Source organism: Orbicella faveolata, unplaced genomic scaffold (genome assembly GCF_042242905.1).
Source record: "Orbicella faveolata isolate gen_17 unplaced genomic scaffold, um_ofav_v1 contig_25, whole genome shotgun sequence".
In the NCBI taxonomy this organism is placed as follows: domain Eukaryota; kingdom Metazoa; phylum Cnidaria; class Anthozoa; order Scleractinia; family Merulinidae; genus Orbicella; species Orbicella faveolata.
The window spans coordinates 15,292,778-15,314,597 of record NW_028301553.1 but is presented as its reverse complement, the minus strand read 5'-3'; the positions used below and the strand labels follow the sequence as shown (position 1 = coordinate 15,314,597).

The window sequence follows — 21,820 nt, the reverse complement described above, 5'->3', positions numbered from 1 at the left end:
ACCTCTCTCGAAGTGGTGGTGAATGAATATTTCCACAGTGCAGCAACTTTTCAAGCTTAGCTTTAAGTTTGGATAAGGAAATTCCTTCTTCGAAATTAATTCTAAACAAGTTATTTTTATGTCATCTAAAAATCAAAATGAACAAAATGCATTTCTCTTTTTGAGAATAAGAACACTCTTTCTTCACTCCATGACGTCACGGCCGTTCAAATAATCGCTGCCATTTGATCACGTGACATTTCGCGCTCAATAAACATGGCGGACTCGTAGTAGTGAAGGCTGCAAGTCGGCTTGCAATTTTCTTACAAGTTATTAGCGTAGGACTTTTCCAGCATTTTAAATGTGAATTTTTGTAATCGAAGTTTAATTGTGCATTGTTTAGAAACCCGTTGATTGTTCTGTTTCTGCATTGGTGGACCGCAATATTTTATTGAATCTCCCGCGTGTGTGTGGATCGATCAATGACTGAACGAAGTGAAACATAAGCTTTGGATTATGTGTTATTTATCATGTCTATGAGTAGCGATGAGGTCAACTTTCTAGTGTACAGATACCTTCAGGAATCAGGTGAGTTTACAGATCGTGGTCTACATCAATCAATCACCCGAATTGTAACATAACTTTTAGTGAAATTTTAGCAATTTCACCGTTTCTCGTTTTCAGTTTTTGGGTCATTACTTACAAGCTTCATAGCGTAATCTTAACCCACATTTAAAAAAAAATTGTAATGATTACTGCCTTTTACGCCCGAGATTATGAAAATGGTTTTGAAAGTTACATTTATTGAATTCTAGCGATGTTTAGACAGACCAAAATCTCTCTGATAACTCCGCACAATGTTTTCTTTGTAAACCAGGTGCAAATATTCAAACAATACCGTAAAATCGTATAAAGGTACACAGTTATTGGACAGTTGCTTGGTTGCCATGATGCTCTGAGTCAAAAAGTTGTAGGCTGTGATGGGGATCTTAATTAAATTATTATAATTTCAAGTAGTTTATATCAGAAAATTTTAATTTTAAATTACCCCTAGGAAATTAGGGCTATTCACACTTCAAGAGGAAGATTGAGCATGATGCAAGAATTATAAAGAATAAGGTTCACAATAACATTTTTTTTTCTGGCTATGACTGAAATTTGTAGCCTTTTGTGATTTCAATTTCATTGATTTCAGTGTTGTCTCTTAGTAATTTTTCATTCTGGTTGCTTTTCAGTCCAGCAAAACAAAACAAACAAAATAACAATAAACTTCTATCCAACACAATGAAATGAGAAAAACTTAAGACAATGAAACTCAATATAGAACACTCGATTTGTTATTTTTTACAGTTATTTTCCACACAAGTCAATTCTACTACAAATCATTTTGCCAAAACCAACTTTAAACTGTGAAATATTACTCAAAAGCTTGTCATTCGCCATTCCACATCCCCTATAACGCACCTTGTCTGCCCCCAAAATTTTGCATGAGCATTGTCTTCAGTTTCTTTTGGGACGACTATGATATCCAGGACAAATGGGAAACAAAGGTTATGCAAAATTTTGGAGGGCAAACACGGTGTATTATGGGGGATGTGGAAATGGCAAATTCTTTAATGTACATACTCAGGAGAAAATGCATTTTATATGGCAAGGTAGTCTTGAGGTAAATCAGAGCATTCCGACTGGATCTATCTTAGTCCAGATTTTGCCATACTAACTGTTTCCATGGAAACAGTTATAAACCATGTATTTTTGTTTTCGGAAGCCAGCAAATTCAAAATTTGTAACGTGGGCGGATTGCCACATTATAAACTACAGTGGAACCTCGATTTAACGAAGGGACTGGGGAAATTGGTTTGTTATATTAAGGGTTCTTTATATCGAAAACCTCGATATGTATAACGATTTTGTGTAAAAACAACCAAAATGTTCGTTACATCGAGGTATAGTTAATACTTGTCTTTTTTAATGGTGTTACGTTGCGCATCCCAGCATTTCTGGATCTGAACAATAACTGCAAATAACATTTGTGCTTTAATGTCTTATGAAGCAACAGTACATTGTACAGATCTGTACATAGCAACAGCATCGGAAAGCTAAACAGGTAAACAAAATTTTAACAACTGCAACTGACTTTTACCACAGGAAGCCTTCAAAAATAAAGAAGTTTATAATATTTGTAGTAGTGTCGATAGTGTCAGTGTCTGCATCTATAGTGGGCTGTTACTGTGAAGTTCATGTGTTGTTACAGGATTAAAGGATTTTCATCCTGGTCAGTCTGTTTCGTATTTATCTTTTGTCATGTGTTGACATTTCTTCATTCTATCGGTGTGTATTGAACATTTGGGCTTTTGGATTGTGTTCATTTTAATGAGGATTTCGTTATATCAAGGTTGGTTATATCGAGGTTCTGTTCCATGCATTTTACTGTAACCTTGGTCGGGCTGAAGAATATCGTTCATTATACCGAGGACTTCATTATATAGAGGTTCGTTAAATTGAGGGTCCACTGTCTGTACTTACCACCCTAGCATGCTCAACCCCTCGCTCGTTTTTGTACAGATCTTGTTACACTCAGTTCCAACTGCCACAACTTTGAGCCAGTATTCTTACTATGGCCCTCGCAGTTGGTTAGTAAGAAGTTATAGTAACCTGGGTATACTACCCAGATTATTTTTGTGTTAAGTTTGATTCAATTTGCAGTCACTTTAATAGTCACTTTTAATAATAATTTAAATGTAGTAAGAAGTGCATTAAGTTTCATAAAATCAGTAATCAGGGTAAGGAGAGATGTATTAACCAAATGAAACATCCAAAGTTTGGGGACAAATTATTGAACATTCAGAAAATGATCGCCACAATTTTGATAATGAAGAAAACAGTGTTAACATGGTCCTAATAAGTTATAAACAACATTAATTACCTATGAATTTCCATCATTGTACTGTTTATTCTACCATAGGATTTCAACATTCTGCATTCACCTTTGGCGTAGAAAGTCACATAGACCAATCAAACATCAATGGGTCCATTGTCCCGCCAGGAGCTTTGGTGTCAATTATTCAGAAAGGTGTACAGTATGTTGAGGCTGAGGTAACATTGAATGAGGTGAGCATAGTGGTGAAAATAACCCCAAATTATTGTTGTTTTTTTTTTTTTTTTTTTTGTTTTTTGTTTTTTTGACTACCTTCTTATAGACTAGAGATAAACTTGAATCCCAGCTCCCCCTTCAGACAAGCAGTTCTCTAATTTTGTTTGCCCTGGACCAGTCGTGGTTTGCTATTGTTTAGGTTTAGTTGGCAGACGGCTTGCCTGGACCTTTGCCCATTGCAAGTGAGAATGAAAAGTTACTTGCCCAGCAACAAAATCTACTTGTCCTGGACAACTGGACTACCTTCTTTTCAAGCCCTGCTTTCTTGCAGCAACAATTTTTCATTATCTGTGTGGGTTTTTCGTTATATAATCATGGTAGTAACATCTGAAAATAAGACTCGCTGCCCCTTTAAAAAGGGTCACCAGAAAGTAAAAGCTGCAACAATGCCATGTAAGGTTAATTTAGAACTTCCTAAGCTTAGAGCAAGATTTGATACCATGATAATCACCACGGTAAAACAACTACAAGTATCAGGCACACTTCTACCTCTAGCCACACCCAGTAGTATCCACTGTTTTTAAGTCCCAAACAGGATACGACAAACTCTGGTGATTGCCCAAACTAGATGAGATGTGGTTACTGGTCCTTCAAAAACCATGGGTCTCGCAATATGTCTGTCAAATTTCACGGGTCTTGCAGTCTCATCTTTTTAGCAGTTATGTGTGTCTCACAGTCTTGATTTTTTCATGAAGCTGTCTTTGCAGTCTCAATTTTTTTCAAGGCTAAGAAACTCAAGGTACCAATTTGATTGTTGTCTTTAATATAGGCTTAAATGATGTCTGAGCATCTTAGAATCAGAACATCCTAAGCTCACATTTTAAAATACTTGAAGTGTAGGCCAAATTTCTTGGGCTCGAAAACAGAATAACAATAGTATCACCTTCTCACAAAGTCTTGGATTAAACATTGAACACCCCGTACATGGCAGCCAGTCGTCTAGAAAACTGAAGATTAGAATGTAAATAATTAATCTGAACTTGAAGTAATTGTTTAATATTTGACCTTTATAGGATGGAACAATACTTGATGAAAGCAGTGAACTAGACCATGTGTCCCTCATTGATGCTGTCCTGCCGGACATTGTAGCTACAAGACATACACTGTTACATAACAGGTCAATTAAGCCGGATATCAGCATTAAGCTTGAGGATGGTCACTACTCCCATGTTAATTCTGTGGGACATGGTGAAATCATGGATATTGATGGCACAGTAAATGATGTTGGAAACAACAAAGCATTGCTCCTAAAGGGCCATGAATCTGAGGTAGAACTTACTGTTATTTAGGAAGTAGAAAATATGTACCATGTTTGTATCTAGTTTTAGTATAAATCTACTAGCATTCTATCATGAATGCCATTCTCTGATTGGCTACACAAGTCACTATCTATTCTGTGATACTGAGTAGCATGGCAGTGTGCGCTTGTCAACAAAATGTAAGCCCCTTGGCGTTTTCGAAGTGTCTGTGAAATGGATTTAGATAAAGTTTTGAACGACTGGTAGATTTATACTGAAACAATTAGATTATTGGCTCTCGATTTCTATGCGTGATAGAAATCTTGAGCTCATAATCTAATTGTGTGATAGAAACATGAGTGGAAGTTTGGCAGAGCAAGAAATGCTGTGGGAACACGAGCTGACAGGTGAGTGTTTCCTTTCAAGTTCTCGCAAACTTCCACGAGTGTTTTATAACCCAACAGAAATGCAGAGAACATAATTATTTTCTATCTCTGGTAGAGAATTATTTGATGAAAAAGAGGAAACGGCTTTTTTACTTTGAAAAATGTAAATTATCTTTGCTCGTGCCATCATTATGTCAACAGCCCATGCTAGTTTTGTGTTTCTATGGAGTTATAGGAACACATTTTTTTACCAGTCAGCAGGGCTGTAATTAAGTTTGGAGTCACTTGTAACCTTGATCTTCACACGCATAACAAACTTGTTACCTTTTTGAGTGAATTGTATCAACTCTAAGCAAGTTCACACATAGCATTAAGGGCCCATCAAACATACTCAGCCGTAGGAGCTGTTACAGGTTACTGCTCTTATTGACGCTCCTGAGTCAGCATGCATATTTTCTTAGGGCTGTTTTCTAAATCAATACATCTAACTTCACTTTGTTGAATGAAGTAATGTGCAAGGTTATAGCGAGTTCTAGCTCCTTGCCTTTTGATTGCCATTGATGTTTGCATCGTGATAATTCTTTTTTTCTTTCAATATTTTCAGGTGTTTGTTTGCTCTTGGAATCCTTCTCAAGATGTATTAGCATCTGGGTAGGTTAAATATGTCCAATAGATAGACATTCATTGCTTTATTTAAATGTTATATAATCCCAGCTGCTTATGTGTGACCTATTGAACAAATAAAGAAGCTAATGATGTTTGTTATACTGTCGTATTGCATGATGGGAATTTGAAAAGACAAAAGAATAGTATTTACTACTATTTTTAAAGTGCCACTGACCCCAAAAATTTTTTTTGCTAATATAAATTTCCTTTTTCTTCTGATCACCACTGCGAAAAAAATCATCGTTGTAGCTATTTTTGTTAATTTTCTATGAATTTTTAAAGTTTGCAAATTTGACCTTTTCCATGTTCACGACCAAGGAATAGCGGAGAATGGGACAAGTTGGCTTTTGACGTCACTTCGGGAATAACAATATTTTGTTTCTGAGAAGAATGTATTCGAACATGCGATAGTGTGTGTCAAAATCGTTGCAGAATGCAAGGAAGATATGTTGTTGGAGGCTGTAGCAATACAGGAAACGTAGAATAGAGTAGTCCTCTTCATTCAATACCTCTATCTCGATGAAACTCTACCAGAAACGAGAAAAAGACCAAAGAAGTGGGCTGATCTGTGCAAAGCTAAAGCCCGCATTGAGGATTTTTTCAATATCGGGTTTGCCGCTACGGTAAAAACCTAGAGATTTTCATGGCCTGTATATTCTTCTCTATCTCTAGTGGAAAGCTTGAAATTGTCAAGGTACTGCATAAGACACGAATTTGGGATAAGCTGGAAGCCATCTGACTATTTCGAGTGCAAACGATCCTCCGACACGAGCCCCAGACAAAACTATAGGTGACGAAATTACACGGTAAATTAAACACATCGTGTCTTGAAATAGAGGCTTGTCTAAATGAATAGTAAACTAAACCTACGGTCTACAACGACGCGAAGAAGATTGTTGAAGTTTGAATCTGGTGAACTAGCTATGTATTTGTGGATACACGCATGCCGGAGGTCGCCTGTAATCTGGCCATGTTTCTCAATGGCCATTCCGAATACAAAATTGTTTTCTCTTTGAGTTTCATCTTTGAGGAACAAAATACATCTAAATTACAAACTTAGAATAGATCAAGCATTTATAAATATATGAGGAAAGTGAAACAAGCGATTAAGATTCAACCCTATAGCTACCGACGGAGACTGTTGTGCTGAAAGAAGAATGCGCTTGTCAGTCAACTGAAACACAAACTAATAAGTCGAGGACTCCCAGGTTATTAGCGTGCGTAAAATGGACATTTCATTCAAAATAACAGTGAAGTAGAAATGTATTCATTTAACTGAAAGTATACTGAACCTCTTTTCAAGGTCTTGTTGAAGGATTTTCCATGATTTCACTGGTACGGAATATGCAAATTTGCGTAGCTTGTGTTCCTACACAGTAATTGAATATGCATATAATACGGTCGGTCGACAATAACGAAGCGAAAAGTTACCTCACCTTCAAATATTGTTTGCCAACATCTCTGTTCATCTCTTATGTTAAAACTATTTTCAATCATTGTTCTGGAGAAGTAGGCAGGCGTGGTGTACGACTGCATCACATTTTAACTTGTATTTCGGGGCAAATCAATATATTTGAATGTAAAAGTATTTTGTCACTCCGAAATTCGCACGTTACATAAAGTCAAATTACCAACTCTTCTTGCTCATTGACATCTTTATAACTCTTTAAGAGCTGTAAGCTAACTCTTCAGTCATTGTTTGTACCTTAAGTTATAATCCAAATGGACTGGCAAATTGTTGATTCGGGCCTAAATATAAGTATACAACACGGCGATCTTGACTGGGGACCCGCACTTCGAAATGGACAAAAATTAGTACTTCGCAGCCGTCCAAATCGTAGCTTGACTCCCAATTGTAATGTTAGATGATACAGTTCTTTCACTTAAAGTTCTTGTCCAGTTTTGATAAAATATGAATCACAAATAACCCGAAAATGTTTTGACTGCCCTCGAAGCTCAGTCTCTTGAGTGTTTTAGCCCGGTTCCCGAAGTGACGTCACTACTAGCCTGACCCAGATCCCACTTTGCACGGTCGTGAACATAGCAATTACATGTTTAAGTGCCTGTAGAAATGCGGGGATTTTATCAATTGAGATAATTTTTTTGCTGAAGTAATCAGGGAAACTAGAAGATTTTATTAAAGGAAAAAAGTTTGGGGGGTTAGTGGCACTTTAAACTCTATATAAGGTACGGCTGAGTGGTTTCCATATTGCCCAAGAGTTCTGAAATTAAGAGAACTTATGAGAGTGAAATACTTGTCTTAAGCTTCTTTGTTGTCTTTATGACAGAATTTAAAGTGCACAAAAAGTAAATCTTCATTTTCCACACCGTTTACTCTCACTTATAAAAGACAGCATTTCAGTCAATCAAATCATGGACAGAATCCAGTCTATGTTGAAGAACCTTCTCCATTAATTGTAATATAGAACATTTGTGTTATTGTGCACGTGGACAGGTAAAAATTAACCTTAAGTTTTAACAAAAAGATGTTACAAATATGGAAAGTAGATTTTAGTTAGATTTATTTGGCAGCAAGGTAATAGTTAATAATGTACAGTTAGCTATCTTAGAGTGGTTTTCAACTGAGTGTTGAAAGTGATCAGGCAGTTAGTTTGGTTTTGGGTTTGGTTTTACTACGGTTTGAGATTGGCTGAGTAGTCTAATTGGCAAGTACTTGGTTTCGTTTTGGTTTTCTGACACTCAATTGAAAACTGCTCTAAAGTCATAATTTAACTACTTAAGGACGGTGCCTACTAAATGCAAAGGTTTTTGCGCCAGGTAAGGACCACGCAGAAAAAGTAGATCTTTGCAAGGGCTATTGTAATCCACAGAGAAAAATGGGGGTAGCCATGCATTTTGCGAGATAATTAGCCCTGAATCTCAACAAAAATGCTGACATCAGCATTTTCCTGTAAAAAGAAGGAAAGGATATTTCTTCACAGATTTCCATAGAATTTGCCTTTATATACAGAAAAGCAAACACATTTAAAAGATCTTTAAACTACATCGCAAATGGTGACAAAAAAAAACATTTTTGATATGTTTTTAATAACAAAATCGTTGCAAAAGCACTTTTAATGTATCTGACAGCCTTCCTCTGGCTCAGCTAAAATACAGTCTAAATACCCTTTGCTTACAACGAGAAACTAATCATGAGTTGAACAGACTCGCCACTTCCATTTCATAACATAAAATGTAGGGGTAACCACGCGTTTTTTAAAGTTATTGATCTTTTTTGAAAACTTTTACGGTGCCCATTACATTTTTTCCTGTCACCTCCCCAGTAAGTGAGACGTTTGCGTATCTCGCACTTGTTTTGTGCGCACACTACGCCATCTGCAGGTACATGTTTACAGTTGGATTTCAGTATAATTTTCGACAGATAATAGCTAGGTTTTCAGCTGGAAGACGTAAACAGTTTGTGGTTAGCGATATGCTGTCATTCTGGTGTTCCTGGTTAAAGTACAGGTTCATTAAACTTGATTTGGTCGCAGTAGGAAAATTTTGCTTTCATTTTAATCATGTACGTGATAGTGTAGTTGATTGCGTCAATGTCAGCCCCAGCGCGCGCGTGGAACGAAACCATGGCTTGCGTGATGCGCAGAACATGTGCGCACTAGCAAAAGTAGGTGCCGTCCTTAATTTGACTACGGTAGTTGTGTTAATTGACAGTCCTTTTTTAAGTTTCCTAACAAAGTTGTTTTGTTTTAAGATCTGGAGATGGTACAGCAAGATTGTGGCCAATAAATGAAACAGGAGTTGGAACACCCCTTATTTTACATCATCAATTTAAAGATTTAGAAAATCATAAAAATGCAACCAAAGATGTGACCTCACTAGAATGGAATGTAAGTGGCCTTTATACATGTACCAGGGGTTTCATTAGCATTTTCAGCAGGGGAGCAACAAGTTTTCACAGGCTTGCAAAATGTTTAAACTAGGCAGGAAAAATCATCCTCACAGCCAGTCAATCCTGATGTACCCTTAAAAAATATTATGGAGTAGCAATTGAGTCCCTTGTGATGATTAAACAGTGATTTGTTAAATGCCTATCAATATAATTGGTTAACACTACTTAGTCTTGTTGTTCATCCTTAGAACAGGTCATACTAGTACCCCTCCCCAGAGGTACAGCCAGGATTAGGGGGTTGCAGATGTGTGACAGCTCATACCCCATCCCATAAGATTGTACCTCTTTTTGTACTCTCTTTTGTAAACCTTTGCCCTTGTTGCCCAAGATTTCCATTTCTTCCCAGTTTATTATGTGATTCATGTGTTATCACCAGCTTGTTGATTTATACACCTTTTGGTGTTTCCTGATTTTACAGAATGATGGTACACTTTTAGCCACTGGATCATACGATGGCCAAGCTAGGATTTGGAGTCCAGAAGGTACTGTTATATAACTACAGTGAACCTCATGCATTTCCGTCAATTAATCATCGCCTGAGTAAACAGACTCTTGGCAGACACAGTTACGTCCCCTGCGAGAGACTTAGAGGTGGCTGAGATCTCACCCAAAAACCTCCACTCTGATGACAAAGCTGTACAAAGATCAGTATATCGTCTTTTATTGGTTGTTGCTTGTGTTTTAAAACCAGTCAGACACTGTTTTAATTAGCAGAAATTTTCTTGACTCTCGCTGAAAAAAACTGATTAAGTCTCTTATCCTGTCACCTGTACCAACCTTGGATACTTACGCACTGTCTTGTGCTTATCTGGTCTTAACAGGGGAGCTGTTAAAAACACTAAGCGATTACAAAGGACCAATATTCTCCATCAAATGGAACAAGAAGGGAAATTATTTACTTAGTGCTGGTGTTGATAAGGTATTGTATCTACCTACAAGCATGTTTGTTGTCGTTACTTTACTAAAAATTTTGAAAACTGCCACCTAGTAAATCCTATTTGTTGTCTTGTTTGCAGAGTACTATTGTTTGGGATTCAAATAATTGGGAAGTGAAACAGCAATTTTCTTTCCACCAAGGTAAATTTGTGCATTTTAGAGATAAATGTAAGCAGAGACTCTACAGCAGTGGTAGGTTTTATAGTCTGAGGTTATAAAAAATGATGAACTGATAAAACTTAACAGGCTTTGGAGTTTTTGAAACTCTGAGTTGCACTCACCAGTTATGTGCTCAATAGACAAGCTTATCAATGGTATGATGCTATAGGCACAGTAGTGGGGATTAGCACTTGTCATTCAGCCTTGAGAATAAACTTAAATGAGTGTTAATCCTTTTGGCCAATAGGAAATCTGTAATTTCCTCTTGCTTTACACTTTCTCAGTTTAAATGCTAGCTACTATATAAAAAGTTCCCTCTTGTGTGATATATTTTCTCTCATCGTCTTTCCTTTTCATGCCTGTTGAAGCATGTACATGTATGTGTAAGACAAACACCAACTGTCCACCATCTCGTGGTTAAGTGAAAGGCTGGTAAAAAAAAAACCAGTATCTCATGCTGGCTGGCTGGTAAAAACAAACACTAGTATCTCATGCTCTCTGGCCTCTGCAGTGAAGACTACTTAGCACGCTCTCTATATCTCTTCATTGAATCAATAGCATCGCTGTACTGTATTTTTGTTGTCGTTTGTTGCAGCTCCCACGCTGGATGTCGACTGGCAGAACAATACTAGTTTTGCATCATGTTCAACAGATAAAATTATACACGTCTGTAGGATAGGAGTTGAAAAGCCTGTCAAATCTTTCCAAGGGCACACTGTAAGTTACTAACACTTGTCATGTGGCTGTGAATTTATATTAGACTTGAAGTATATTGTGTGTGTTCTCCAGTGTGATGTGAGAGATGTGAAGCAGACCAAGATGAATTTTGCAAATAAAATGGAACTGGTGCTGTTGGTCTGTCAATATCATACAGTTCAACTACTATTGCTAAAAATATCAGAGGTTTTCTCAAACTCATTTTAATGAGTTTGAGAAAACTTCTGATATAAGAATGGCTGACTGTTAGGATCGAGAAACGCCGGTCAATGACCCATTTGGCAAATCGCTTATATTTTGCTCAAAGATACCCTTAGGTGACCTAATTCTAAAAATCATATTTAAAGGTTCCAGCGAATTTTTATTTTTCAGAAATTCGCAAAAATTTGAAAGCGCGGTCAAAGTGCGGTTTTTCGTGTAATAAAATGACAGAAATAAGGTGCGAGAACGAAGCGCTGCTTAAGTCTTAAAATAATATCAATTGACTTCAAACTTCACGCAAATGTGGAACAAACACTCTAATTTATTCCTCGTTTTAAACTAATCTCAGAGATGTTGATATAGTGGTTTTCCGAATCATTTTAAAAACACCTATGAAGCGTGTGAAAAATAACGGCAAAATATAGGTCATGTTTAACAGCATCAAAATGCATCTGGTACCTCACTTTCCGATTATTTTACTTTACAGCCTTAAAATATCATTATTAAACATATACCATGCCAAGTTTGATGCTCGAACTCGCAGTATTTCCCTTTGAGAAAAACGAAAATCTATGTCAATGTGTTGGGCGCAAATAACACAATAATTATACACGAACAATAGACAAATCAATTTCAACGGCGAAAGTAAAAGGCTGTCATTAATTAAAATCCCGTCTATTCACTGCTATCAGTAGAAACATAATGTCCACTACATAAAAACTGTTTTTAGACGTTTTCGCAACATTGCGCGTTAACTTTGTTTGATTTCCTGTCCGCCGTCATGTCTAGTTTGTCATCGCGTGTATTTCCTTAATGTAAACAACACTGTGAATGGTTGTCATAACAAACGCAAGAGATTTCCTGGAACATTAATGTTTTCGATTCAGCAAAACGCTTTAAGTTCGTTAAGACACAATAATGGGCCAACTTGGAATGCTGTTTAGCATTGAGGACGTTAAAGGACTGTAAATTAATCGAGTTGAAATATCTTGAAGCAAATCAAAATCGCGCCCTTATTCTAATTTGGTAAACAGCCAATCTCCGTTCAAGTTCAAGAAGTCAGGAGGTTAATCCGGCAATGTATCACCGGTGCAACAACAAAATCAAATCGAGGTCATCAAAAGTGTATGTTTAAAAGTGTAGTGGGAAGTTTCAAATAAATTTCGCCTTTATAAATTGGAAACAAGAAGTGAAACGGTCTGACCCGAAACAAATAAACAAAATATTAATACGACTAATTTAATCCGAAAATGTTACAGAAAACATACCTAAAAGCCGTCGATTCCCCTCAATACCACTCCACATTGCCTTAAAGAGCCCAAGCTTTCTGCGGTAAGAATCAGGGGCCTCGTGAATCTGTTTTTACTATATCGGCAACGATGCTGCGGGGCTGATATTCGAGACTTAGTAAAAGTTGTCACACAACCGCACGGGCAGCCCAGTCACGCTTTCACTGCTCTTGCGCAAATGTTCAACATTTCGCCATTTCCATAAACCGATTACAAGTTTAAAGTAGTGACAGTAGATTGAAATGCACTTTTTAAAGCTGTCCTACCCAGGAGCAATTATTTCTTGTTCTTGAATGGCTCTTAGCTGTAGCTACAGTCCGGCGGGGAGGGGGGAGGGGATACTCCGGGAAATTTCGGATATCTGTATGCCGTGGAAGATTAAGTGGTCTCCAGCTCTTAACGCCAACACTGAAACACCAGATGATTCTCGAAGTATCACAAGGATCACTAAGCTAAATAACTTTGAGATTAGCTCCGCTGAGTCAATTACCTTTTGGCGCGCATATTGCATTGACCGTGGACAGGTGGGAAAACAGTTCAACCGGAAAAGCCTGTTGCACATTGTAATTTAGCGTTGTCCAACACGCAATCGGTCTGGTTGTAATGCTAATCGTATTTGATAAAACCTCAAGTTTTCTTTCGACACATGCTGGGGTGACATACTACGAGATGGGCGTTAAATTAGATCGTTAAATTTTTGTAGAGAGGGAGAGGGAGTAAAGGAGGAAGACCCTTTAGAGGAAAAACTAACGGCCGAATCGTCTCAACCTCTCTGGGAACGAGGTTGGAATCGTCACCCTTTCCAGATTCGCTGAAGCGATTAATTTACCTTTATCAACTTAAAAACAGATGATCTAATCTACTTTGTTTCCGACACTGCGTGCAGACGCAGCGCAACAGTGCCTTAACAAACTAATCATTCTTGAACATCGGAAAACATAGATATTGCGAACAGCCTACTTTCCTTAAAATAGTTTTTCACAAAGAACTACTTATTTATGATTCTTTTATACTGAAAAACAAACCCTTGATCATTAGCGTGTTCATAAAGCTACATAGTATCATTGTGACAGCATCAGTTCATTAGAATAACACAGAGGCCTATCAGGGTAAAGCGTAGGGACAATCTGCAGTCCTTCCACCAGTGGTTCACTATCACTCTTCTGTTAAGCTTTGGGAGTTGACTGACTTGACTCGTGGCTCCCTGCCACACCCATCTAGTAGTATGTCACTCCAGCATATGTCGAAAGAAAACTTGAGGTTTTATCAAATACGATTAGCATTACAACCAGACCGATTGCGTGTTGGACAACGCTAAATTACAATGTGCAACAGGCTTTTCCGGTTGAACTGTTTTCCCACCTGTCCACGGTCAATGCAATATGCGCGCCAAAAGGTAATTGACTCAGCGGAGCTAATCTCAAAGTTATTTAGCTTAGTGATCCTTGTGATACTTCGAGAATCATCTGGTGTTTCAGTGTTGGCGTTAAGAGCTGGAGACCACTTAATCTTCCACGGCATACAGATATCCGAAATTTCCCGGAGTATCCCCTCCCCCCTCCCCGCCGGACTGTAGCTACAGCTAAGAGCCATTCAAGAACAAGAAATAATTGCTCCTGGGTAGGACAGCTTTAAAAAGTGCATTTCAATCTACTGTCACTACTTTAAACTTGTAATCGGTTTATGGAAATGGCGAAATGTTGAACATTTGCGCAAGAGCAGTGAAAGCGTGACTGGGCTGCCCGTGCGGTTGTGTGACAACTTTTACTAAGTCTCGAATATCAGCCCCGCAGCATCGTTGCCGATATAGTAAAAACAGATTCACGAGGCCCCTGATTCTTACCGCAGAAAGCTTGGGCTCTTTAAGGCAATGTGGAGTGGTATTGAGGGGAATCGACGGCTTTTAGGTATGTTTTCTGTAACATTTTCGGATTAAATTAGTCGTATTAATATTTTGTTTATTTGTTTCGGGTCAGACCGTTTCACTTCTTGTTTCCAATTTATAAAGGCGAAATTTATTTGAAACTTCCCACTACACTTTTAAACATACACTTTTGATGACCTCGATTTGATTTTGTTGTTGCACCGGTGATACATTGCCGGATTAACCTCCTGACTTCTTGAACTTGAACGGAGATTGGCTGTTTACCAAATTAGAATAAGGGCGCGATTTTGATTTGCTTCAAGATATTTCAACTCGATTAATTTACAGTCCTTTAACGTCCTTAATGCTAAACAGCATTCCAAGTTGGCCCATTATTGTGTCTTAACGAACTTAAAGCGTTTTGCTGAATCGAAAACATTAATGTTCCAGGAAATCTCTTGCGTTTGTTATGACAACCATTCACAGTGTTGTTTACATTAAGGAAATACACGCGATGACAAACTAGACATATATCAACATCTCTGAGATTATTTTAAAACGAGGAATAAATTAGAGTGGTTGTTGCACATTTGTGTGAAGTTTGAAGTCAATTGATATTATTTTAAGACTTAAGCAGCGCTTCGTTCTCGCACCTTATTTCTGTCATTTTATTACATGAAAAACCGCACTTTGACCGCGCTTTCAAATTTTTGCGAATTTCTGAAAAATAAAAATTCGCTGGAGCCTTTAAATATGATTTTTAGAATTAGGTCACCTAAGGGTATCTTTGGGCAAAATATGAGCGATTTGCCAAATGGGTCGTTGACCGGCGTTTCTCGATCGTTACAGTCAGCCATTCTTAACAATTCATCAAGTTTAAACAAAGGAAATCATTGCCATGATGGTGTTTAGATATATGATCTCAATTAGCATAGATTTTTACAATATTTATTTTCTTCTTACTTACGAGTGAGAAGATATATGAAACACTCAAGACAGTGTTTGACCTCACTTCTAAACACCTCGAAGTTCGTCAAAAGTACTCTGCTGCGTGTCATATTTTCAACTCTCATCTTGGTGTTTGGAAATGTGATCAAACACAGTCTATTGTATATTAGTATAAATCTGCTAGCGTTCTATCACGACTGCCGTTCTCTGATTGGCTACGCTGCTCACTATCTATTCTGTGGTAGATAGTGAGTAGCATGCTCGTGTGCGCTAGTTAACAAAATGATGGTCGCTTCTTGGCGTTTTCAGTGTCTGTGAAGAGGATTTAGATAAAGTTTTGAACGACTAGTAGATTTATACTAAAACAATTAGATTAGTTGCTCTCGATTTCTTTACGTGATAGAAATCTCGCGCTCACAATCTAATTGTCTATTTATAGCAGGATGCTTGAAATAAATAGAGAAACTGGAGAAACTGATCATGACAAGTGAATCTAGTTCATGGACTGGTCAGTGTCAACGTGTTGTTTTCTTGAGCAAAACGCTGCAGTCTGATAAACTAAGATCAACTTTTAAATTTGAAATGATCGTTGTTTTAACAGAGCGAAGTTAATGCAATCAAATGGGATCCTTCCGGGTCGTTATTAGCCTCTTGTTCTGACGACTTGTCAGCAAAGGTAAGAGACAGGATTTGATAATAGAGTTACTTGCCTTCTCTTCTTTAAAACATTACAAAGATCTGAACTTATCTGAAGTTTTTGTTCCATGCAAAGTGGACAACGTCTTCTGTCTCTGATGACAGAGATATTTGTCAGCTTTGATTCTTGTTATCCTTGACAAGATATTGACAACGTTGATGCAGTCGTTTGGTGAATGGGAGGTAACCTGATGGTTAGTGTTTTGACCCCAGATTGAGCAGTCCAGGGATGGATTTTTTTTTGCGGGGGGAGGGGGTGGTTTGCGTGGCAAACCACCCCCTCTTTGGAGGAGCAAAAAATAAAAAAAAATTGAAAGCAATTGTGAATATTATGGAAGAAATAAAGGCAAACACCTCAGATAGGTACCCCATTGTAATAAAGTAGAAATTATTTCTACTTTGTGACATTGCTAGTATTTCCTGCATAACAGTTTTCAATCAGGTTCCAAGTCTCAGATTGCCACATTTTGGGGGCATGCCCCATCGATTCTGCAATCCCAAGGGACCAATAACCCCCCCCCCCCTCCTCCCCCTTGTACACTTCTGAGGTTTGTTGAAGTCGAGCAAGGATAACTGTAAACAACTTAGCTTTGACCTTCGACGACATGTGTTCTTTCTAAGACCGGTTTCGACCGGTTTCGAGACTATACGGTATGTTACGTAATTGTCACTAAGTGTCCCACTACACCTTGAACAATCCTGTGTCCGCCCCTGCAGTCCTAGCCAGAGACACTTGTGTTCTTGGGCAAGACACTTTACTCTCACAGTGTCTCTCTGCCCAACGGCAAACTGTTATGGCAACCTAACAGAAGATTACGGGATAACTTGTAGTGGATGAATATCCCAGTAGGTGGAGTAACAATACCCCATCATGTTACAGAAATCACCTGACTGCTCCAATTCCTGTGACTTTAACAGTTCTAACCACTTCTTTGTACACACGTTTTCTGTTTTTGTGCTTCTAGATTTGGAGTACAAAACAAGATTCCTGGATGTTTGATCTTCAAGGTCACAAAAAAGAGATTTATACAGTAGCGTGGAGTCCTACAGGACCCACGACAGCATGTCCTAATGCACCTCTGCTTTTAGCGAGGTAAGTTACAGAATAAAGTAACAAAACTGTGTTCTCTCAGAGACAAATTGAATTCTGAATTTACTCATCAGCACACGCCTTAGCAAGCCTTAGCCTGGTCATGTATTTAGGAGAAAGATTGCGTGACATGTCAAAGGATATGTGTGAAGCAGGCTACACTTGTTTTCGTCTTCTTAATATCAATTCACTCTTTGATTTTCCTGTGTTGTTTTCAGTGCTTCATATGATACCACAGTCAAACTATGGGAACTTGAGCGCGGCAGCTGTGTTTTGTCGCTCTCTAAGCACCAGGAGCCCGTTTATTCACTCTCATTCAGCCCTGATGGTAGATATCTCGCGTCAGGTTCCTTTGACAGGGCAATAAATGTCTGGTCAACTCAAGTGAGTAAATATAGCACTTATGTTTAGGAGGATTTTTTTAACATATCTTCCTTATTGTATGATCTTTGTTTTGTTTTTTGTTTGTTTTTTTTTTCTAGACTGGAACTTTAGTTCATAGTTTCCATGGCAATGGGGGAATATTTGAAGTTCAGTGGAGTCCAAGAGGTGATAAAGTAGCCGCATGCTTTTCAGACAACACGGTGAGTTATCAAACAATGCGATGTTTTATCAGACGACGCCTTATTCGACTTGCGTAGAGTAGTCATGTTCTTGGTTCACTAGGGACCTGGGTCACTAGTTGTGGGTCCAAGCTCGTCCACCTAACATCTAACATACAACCGTTTAATGGAACCACGTCACGGTTTCGCATCTTGAAAAGTTTAGCCTAAATTTTTCTAGTTCGTCGTTTGTAATCCGTGTCAATCTTTTCCATCCTTAACCATCCTTGTTCCCCTATGATATATTATTATTGCTTTGAAGTTTTAGTTAACTATTATTTTCAGGTTTTCTTCGGTTTAAAGGTAATTTTGTCCATGGTCAAAATGACTCAAAACGGCGTTACTGAGCTCAGCATAGGAAGATCTTGTACTTCAGATAGTGAAAACGACAAACTTCTTTGCATAGCCAAAATAAGGCTTAGAAAAACTGTTACGGAAATATTGCTTTAGCCCATCAGTGCTCTTGTTGTTCAGGGACAAACCAATAAGCTATCCACAGGGTTCGTACGGGTCCTGGAAAACCTGGAAAGTCCTGGAATTTTATTGTGGCATTTTCAAGGACTGGAAAGTCCTGGAAAAGGGCTACTGGTCCTGGAAAGTTCTGGAAATCTGTTAAACTCAAGTAAAAAAACATGAAATGTATGGCAGACAGTAAGGAGAATTAACATTAAGATAATGGGAGTGAAAGGGTTAATGCGAATTTTAGAGTCCTGGAAAAGTCCTGGAAAAGTCCTGGAAATTTGTTTCAGAAAAAGGGTACGAACCCTGTATCCAGTCATAGTGGGCATAAGCTAATCATCTGTTTTATAATTTGTCCTTATATATTATTTTATCTTCACAGCTGTGCGTTTTAGATGTCCGAAACCTTTGATATTTTTAATCACTGCTGTTATACCTTCAGCACATGTCCCCAAAGAACCTCAACAGAGTAACTACACACGTCATCACAAAGAAATCCGGAACGAGGGAAACTGTCAGTTATCAGCTGGTTGACATTTTGTGATATCAAAGAAATCCAGATACTAAAATCAGCAACTGATGGACGGAACACCTCTTCTAATTTTTTGACTGGATTTTCTCTACAAAAAAACTGTCTTTTGTTTTCTTTGACAAAATATCTATGCAGTTTGACTATGTAGACTGTGCATCAAGGAAAAGAGTTCTACATCTATCGTCTTTAGTTTATCTAAGCTGAGATTCTCTATTCCTGTCAGTTTCTTGTTTCATCGCAAAATCAAAAACGTAAAGCATTCGTCGTCATTCCGAAGATTAAGTTCCGAAGAGTGCGATTCGTTTTAACCAATTGGGAAATAGCAAGAGTGTTCGGAAAGTTGTCGTCTGTTCATCGTCGTTACGCGACTTAGCCACTGACAATAAAGCGCATGCTCAAACATTCCAAGATAAACGAGATTTCATTATCGTCCCCAGAGCCTCCGTTTCTTTTGGTCACGTGGTCGGCGAACGAGAAACACTAGGGACGAGAACGACGAGACTTTCGTAATTCCTAATTAAGTCTTTCTCGCTCTAGTGCGATTGATAAGACTAAGTTGACCGACTTTTTGTACAAATGGCGAATTTTAACTACGATTACCGTCGAAATCTTTGAAATCTTGGGTTCGTAGATAAATAGAATATTGTTTATTTGCAATATTATGAGAAAATTCGCAAAGTTCACAAGCAGACAACTCAATTCAAACAGGAAAGTATAATTCGTGCCCCTTATTTTTCAACGCGTACAGTCTATATCCAGGATCTTTTCTAGTGTTCAACATTTTAATTGCAGCCTGTCATTTTTCTTGACAAACGTTTTTTTCCAGTGCACGCCAATTATTTATATTAGTGAGATACCTTTTTTTATTTCATGGGGTGTAGAACATATGACTTGTTTCCAGCTTGACTGGGAGAAGTCACAGGTCTGTCTCGAGGTTCGCCGCGCGAGAGCTGCCATTTTCCTCGCGCGTTTCTCGCTTCTCGCGCGATAATCTAGAGGGAAGACTGAAGACAGTTGACCGCGTCGTTTTCAATTGTCTAAGCTTTTCCTCGTAAGTAATTTAATAAACGTCTGTATTTGTATTATATCATTAGACTGAAGAGAAATGTAACTTTAGTGCAATTATGTTGAAGATATTCTGTCTGTAGGCTGTAACACTTTTTAAATCCACAAATGTCATTACATATTAAATTTTAAAGTGCATAATTAAGTATTACCGATAAATGTGCAGTAAAGAGATTTGTTTTCAACTTGTAAGTCTTTTTAGATGGGGGAAGGGCGGGGCAGGGGGTGTCAAATGACCGTCGTCAACTTTTATCCCAACGGTTTCCCCGCAGGGGTAAGCGCGGTAAAAACGACGGGAAAACTTTTAACCAGCGGCAAGCGCGGGAAAACTTTTAACCGGCGTAGAAACGACCGTAGGGAGTTCAAGGTTGGAGAACCGTTCCATTCGTGTGAATCCCTCGTTTTTCGCTACACAAAAGCGAAACAAACGACCAAAAAAATTGCAGCAAAGAATCGAAGAAAAGACTTCAAACAAAGGAAAGACAACTGGAAAATCATGGTCAACCATAGAATTGACGGTAAGCGTGATTGTAAAATGAAATGAAATCACGAGAATGACACTGAAGGCGGTACTGTATCGCATAAAGTAAGCTTAAGACTTACTAACGAATGTTCACCAAACATGGCAACCAACAAAATGTTGCTTGGGTGGTTAAGATGGCTAGATATTGGCTTCATTGTATTTTTGCGTGTTGATATTTTTACGGACCTCGACTGCGACACCTAAAAAGAACATCTTGACCACAGACATGATCAACAACCCATTTTACGATCAGAAATAACCATTCCATACTATTTACAAAATTTTAGTTATGTCAAAATAGTATTTACAGTTTGAGAATGAAAGCAGCTGACAGTCTAGCGGAAAAAAATGTTGTGGAATTAAAATAACTTTTCTGTCTTCGTCCTCTCAAGACTCAGCAGATTATTTCACGCTCAGTAGCATTCCTGAAACGGCCAGAGAAATACCTAAGGCCCAGTTCAGACGTGCTTCTGCCGTGCCGAACTAAATTGCAATTTGGTTCGACTGTAGTACGGCAGGAAAACAACTCTGATTCAGACGTCGTGCCAGAGTCGAATCAATTTAGGGTTTACTGAAGCCTCGTAACAATTCTCCTCCTAACTCCCGTCAGAGAACGCAATCTCGCTAAAACACATTTACATAATTTATGAATTTAGTTTGGCGCGACAGAAGCACGACGTTTGAACCACGGTCGTGCCACAGTCGTGTAGCACGGCAGAGCTTGTCGAACTTAATTGTTTGCCGAGTTTAATTCAAAAGTTTGATTCAGACGCCGTGCTTCTGCCGTGCTTTTGTCGAACTTAATTCCTGAATTTAGTTCGGCACGGCAGAAGCACGACGTCTGAACTGGACCTAAGATGCAAACGAACTCTTAAACGAAACCAACATACCGCGTTCACTTCCATTAATGACTGGCTGAGAGTGACGCTCAGATTGTTTTTTTTTTCTGTTCCATGACATTTAGTTGCAAACTGTCACGATTCAAATAGTTCGCCCTATAGAAATGGAGAAACATTAAAACCAACATATTCCATGTAAGAGAATGAGCACTGAGCTTTCGGCTCTAACCTTAATTCTCTGCAGCACTGCAATCTGAGCAAAAAGTAGGCTGCGAGATGATTTAAAACGCCTCAGTTAGGTATTCTAGTTACACCATTTAACTACTTTAGCCCACTCCTTAATAGCATAAGAATTACTAGTACGTAGATAATCTGATCACAATTTTTGAATCCGTTTTGATATTACCTTTAGATCAACCAGTTAGTAAAATAAGCCCAAATTGGCCGGCGTCGACAAAACCTGGATCGGACCGGACCGGATCACGGATCGGATCACGGACCGGATCACGGACCGGATCACGGATCGGATCACGGATCGGATCACGGATCGGATCAAGGAAAGAAATG

At 38.4% G+C, this 21,820-nt stretch overlaps 1 protein-coding gene across 2 annotated transcripts; it reads left to right on the top strand.

The window, feature by feature from the left end:
* Positions 1 to 244: 244 nt before the first annotated feature.
* Positions 245 to 20,076, top strand: LOC110042052 (F-box-like/WD repeat-containing protein TBL1XR1). Of its 2 annotated transcripts, XM_020747384.2 has the most exons (14): positions 245 to 567; positions 2,945 to 3,090; positions 4,147 to 4,401; positions 5,362 to 5,408; positions 9,136 to 9,271; positions 9,752 to 9,815; positions 10,155 to 10,252; positions 10,350 to 10,410; positions 11,024 to 11,145; positions 16,049 to 16,123; positions 17,109 to 17,236; positions 17,452 to 17,617; positions 17,716 to 17,817; positions 18,677 to 20,076. In XM_020747384.2, exons 1-14 carry the CDS (start codon positions 510 to 512, stop codon positions 18,704 to 18,706), a joined length of 1,488 nt encoding a protein of 495 aa, XP_020603043.2. In that variant the 5' UTR covers positions 245 to 509; the 3' UTR covers positions 18,707 to 20,076. The 2 variants fall into 2 exon arrangements, with proteins under 2 accessions (XP_020603043.2, XP_089150114.1); XM_089293988.1 differs by lacking the exon at positions 18,677 to 20,076 and having other exon boundaries at positions 17,716 to 17,971.
* Positions 20,077 to 21,820: the final 1,744 nt, after the last annotated feature.

What these genes read in the sequence shown, in the direction of transcription:
- LOC110042052 (XM_089293988.1), top strand. Translation starts at nt 510, where the DNA reads ATGTCTATGAGTAGCGATGAGGTCAACTTTCTAGTGTACAGATACCTT. An exon ending in TAAAGGGCCATGAATCTGAG is followed by an intron (nt 4,402 to 5,361) that starts GTAGAACTTACT and finishes CAATATTTTCAG; the next exon opens with GTGTTTGTTTGCTCTTGGAA. An exon ending in GCAATTTTCTTTCCACCAAG is followed by an intron (nt 10,411 to 11,023) that starts GTAAATTTGTGC and finishes CGTTTGTTGCAG; the next exon opens with CTCCCACGCTGGATGTCGAC.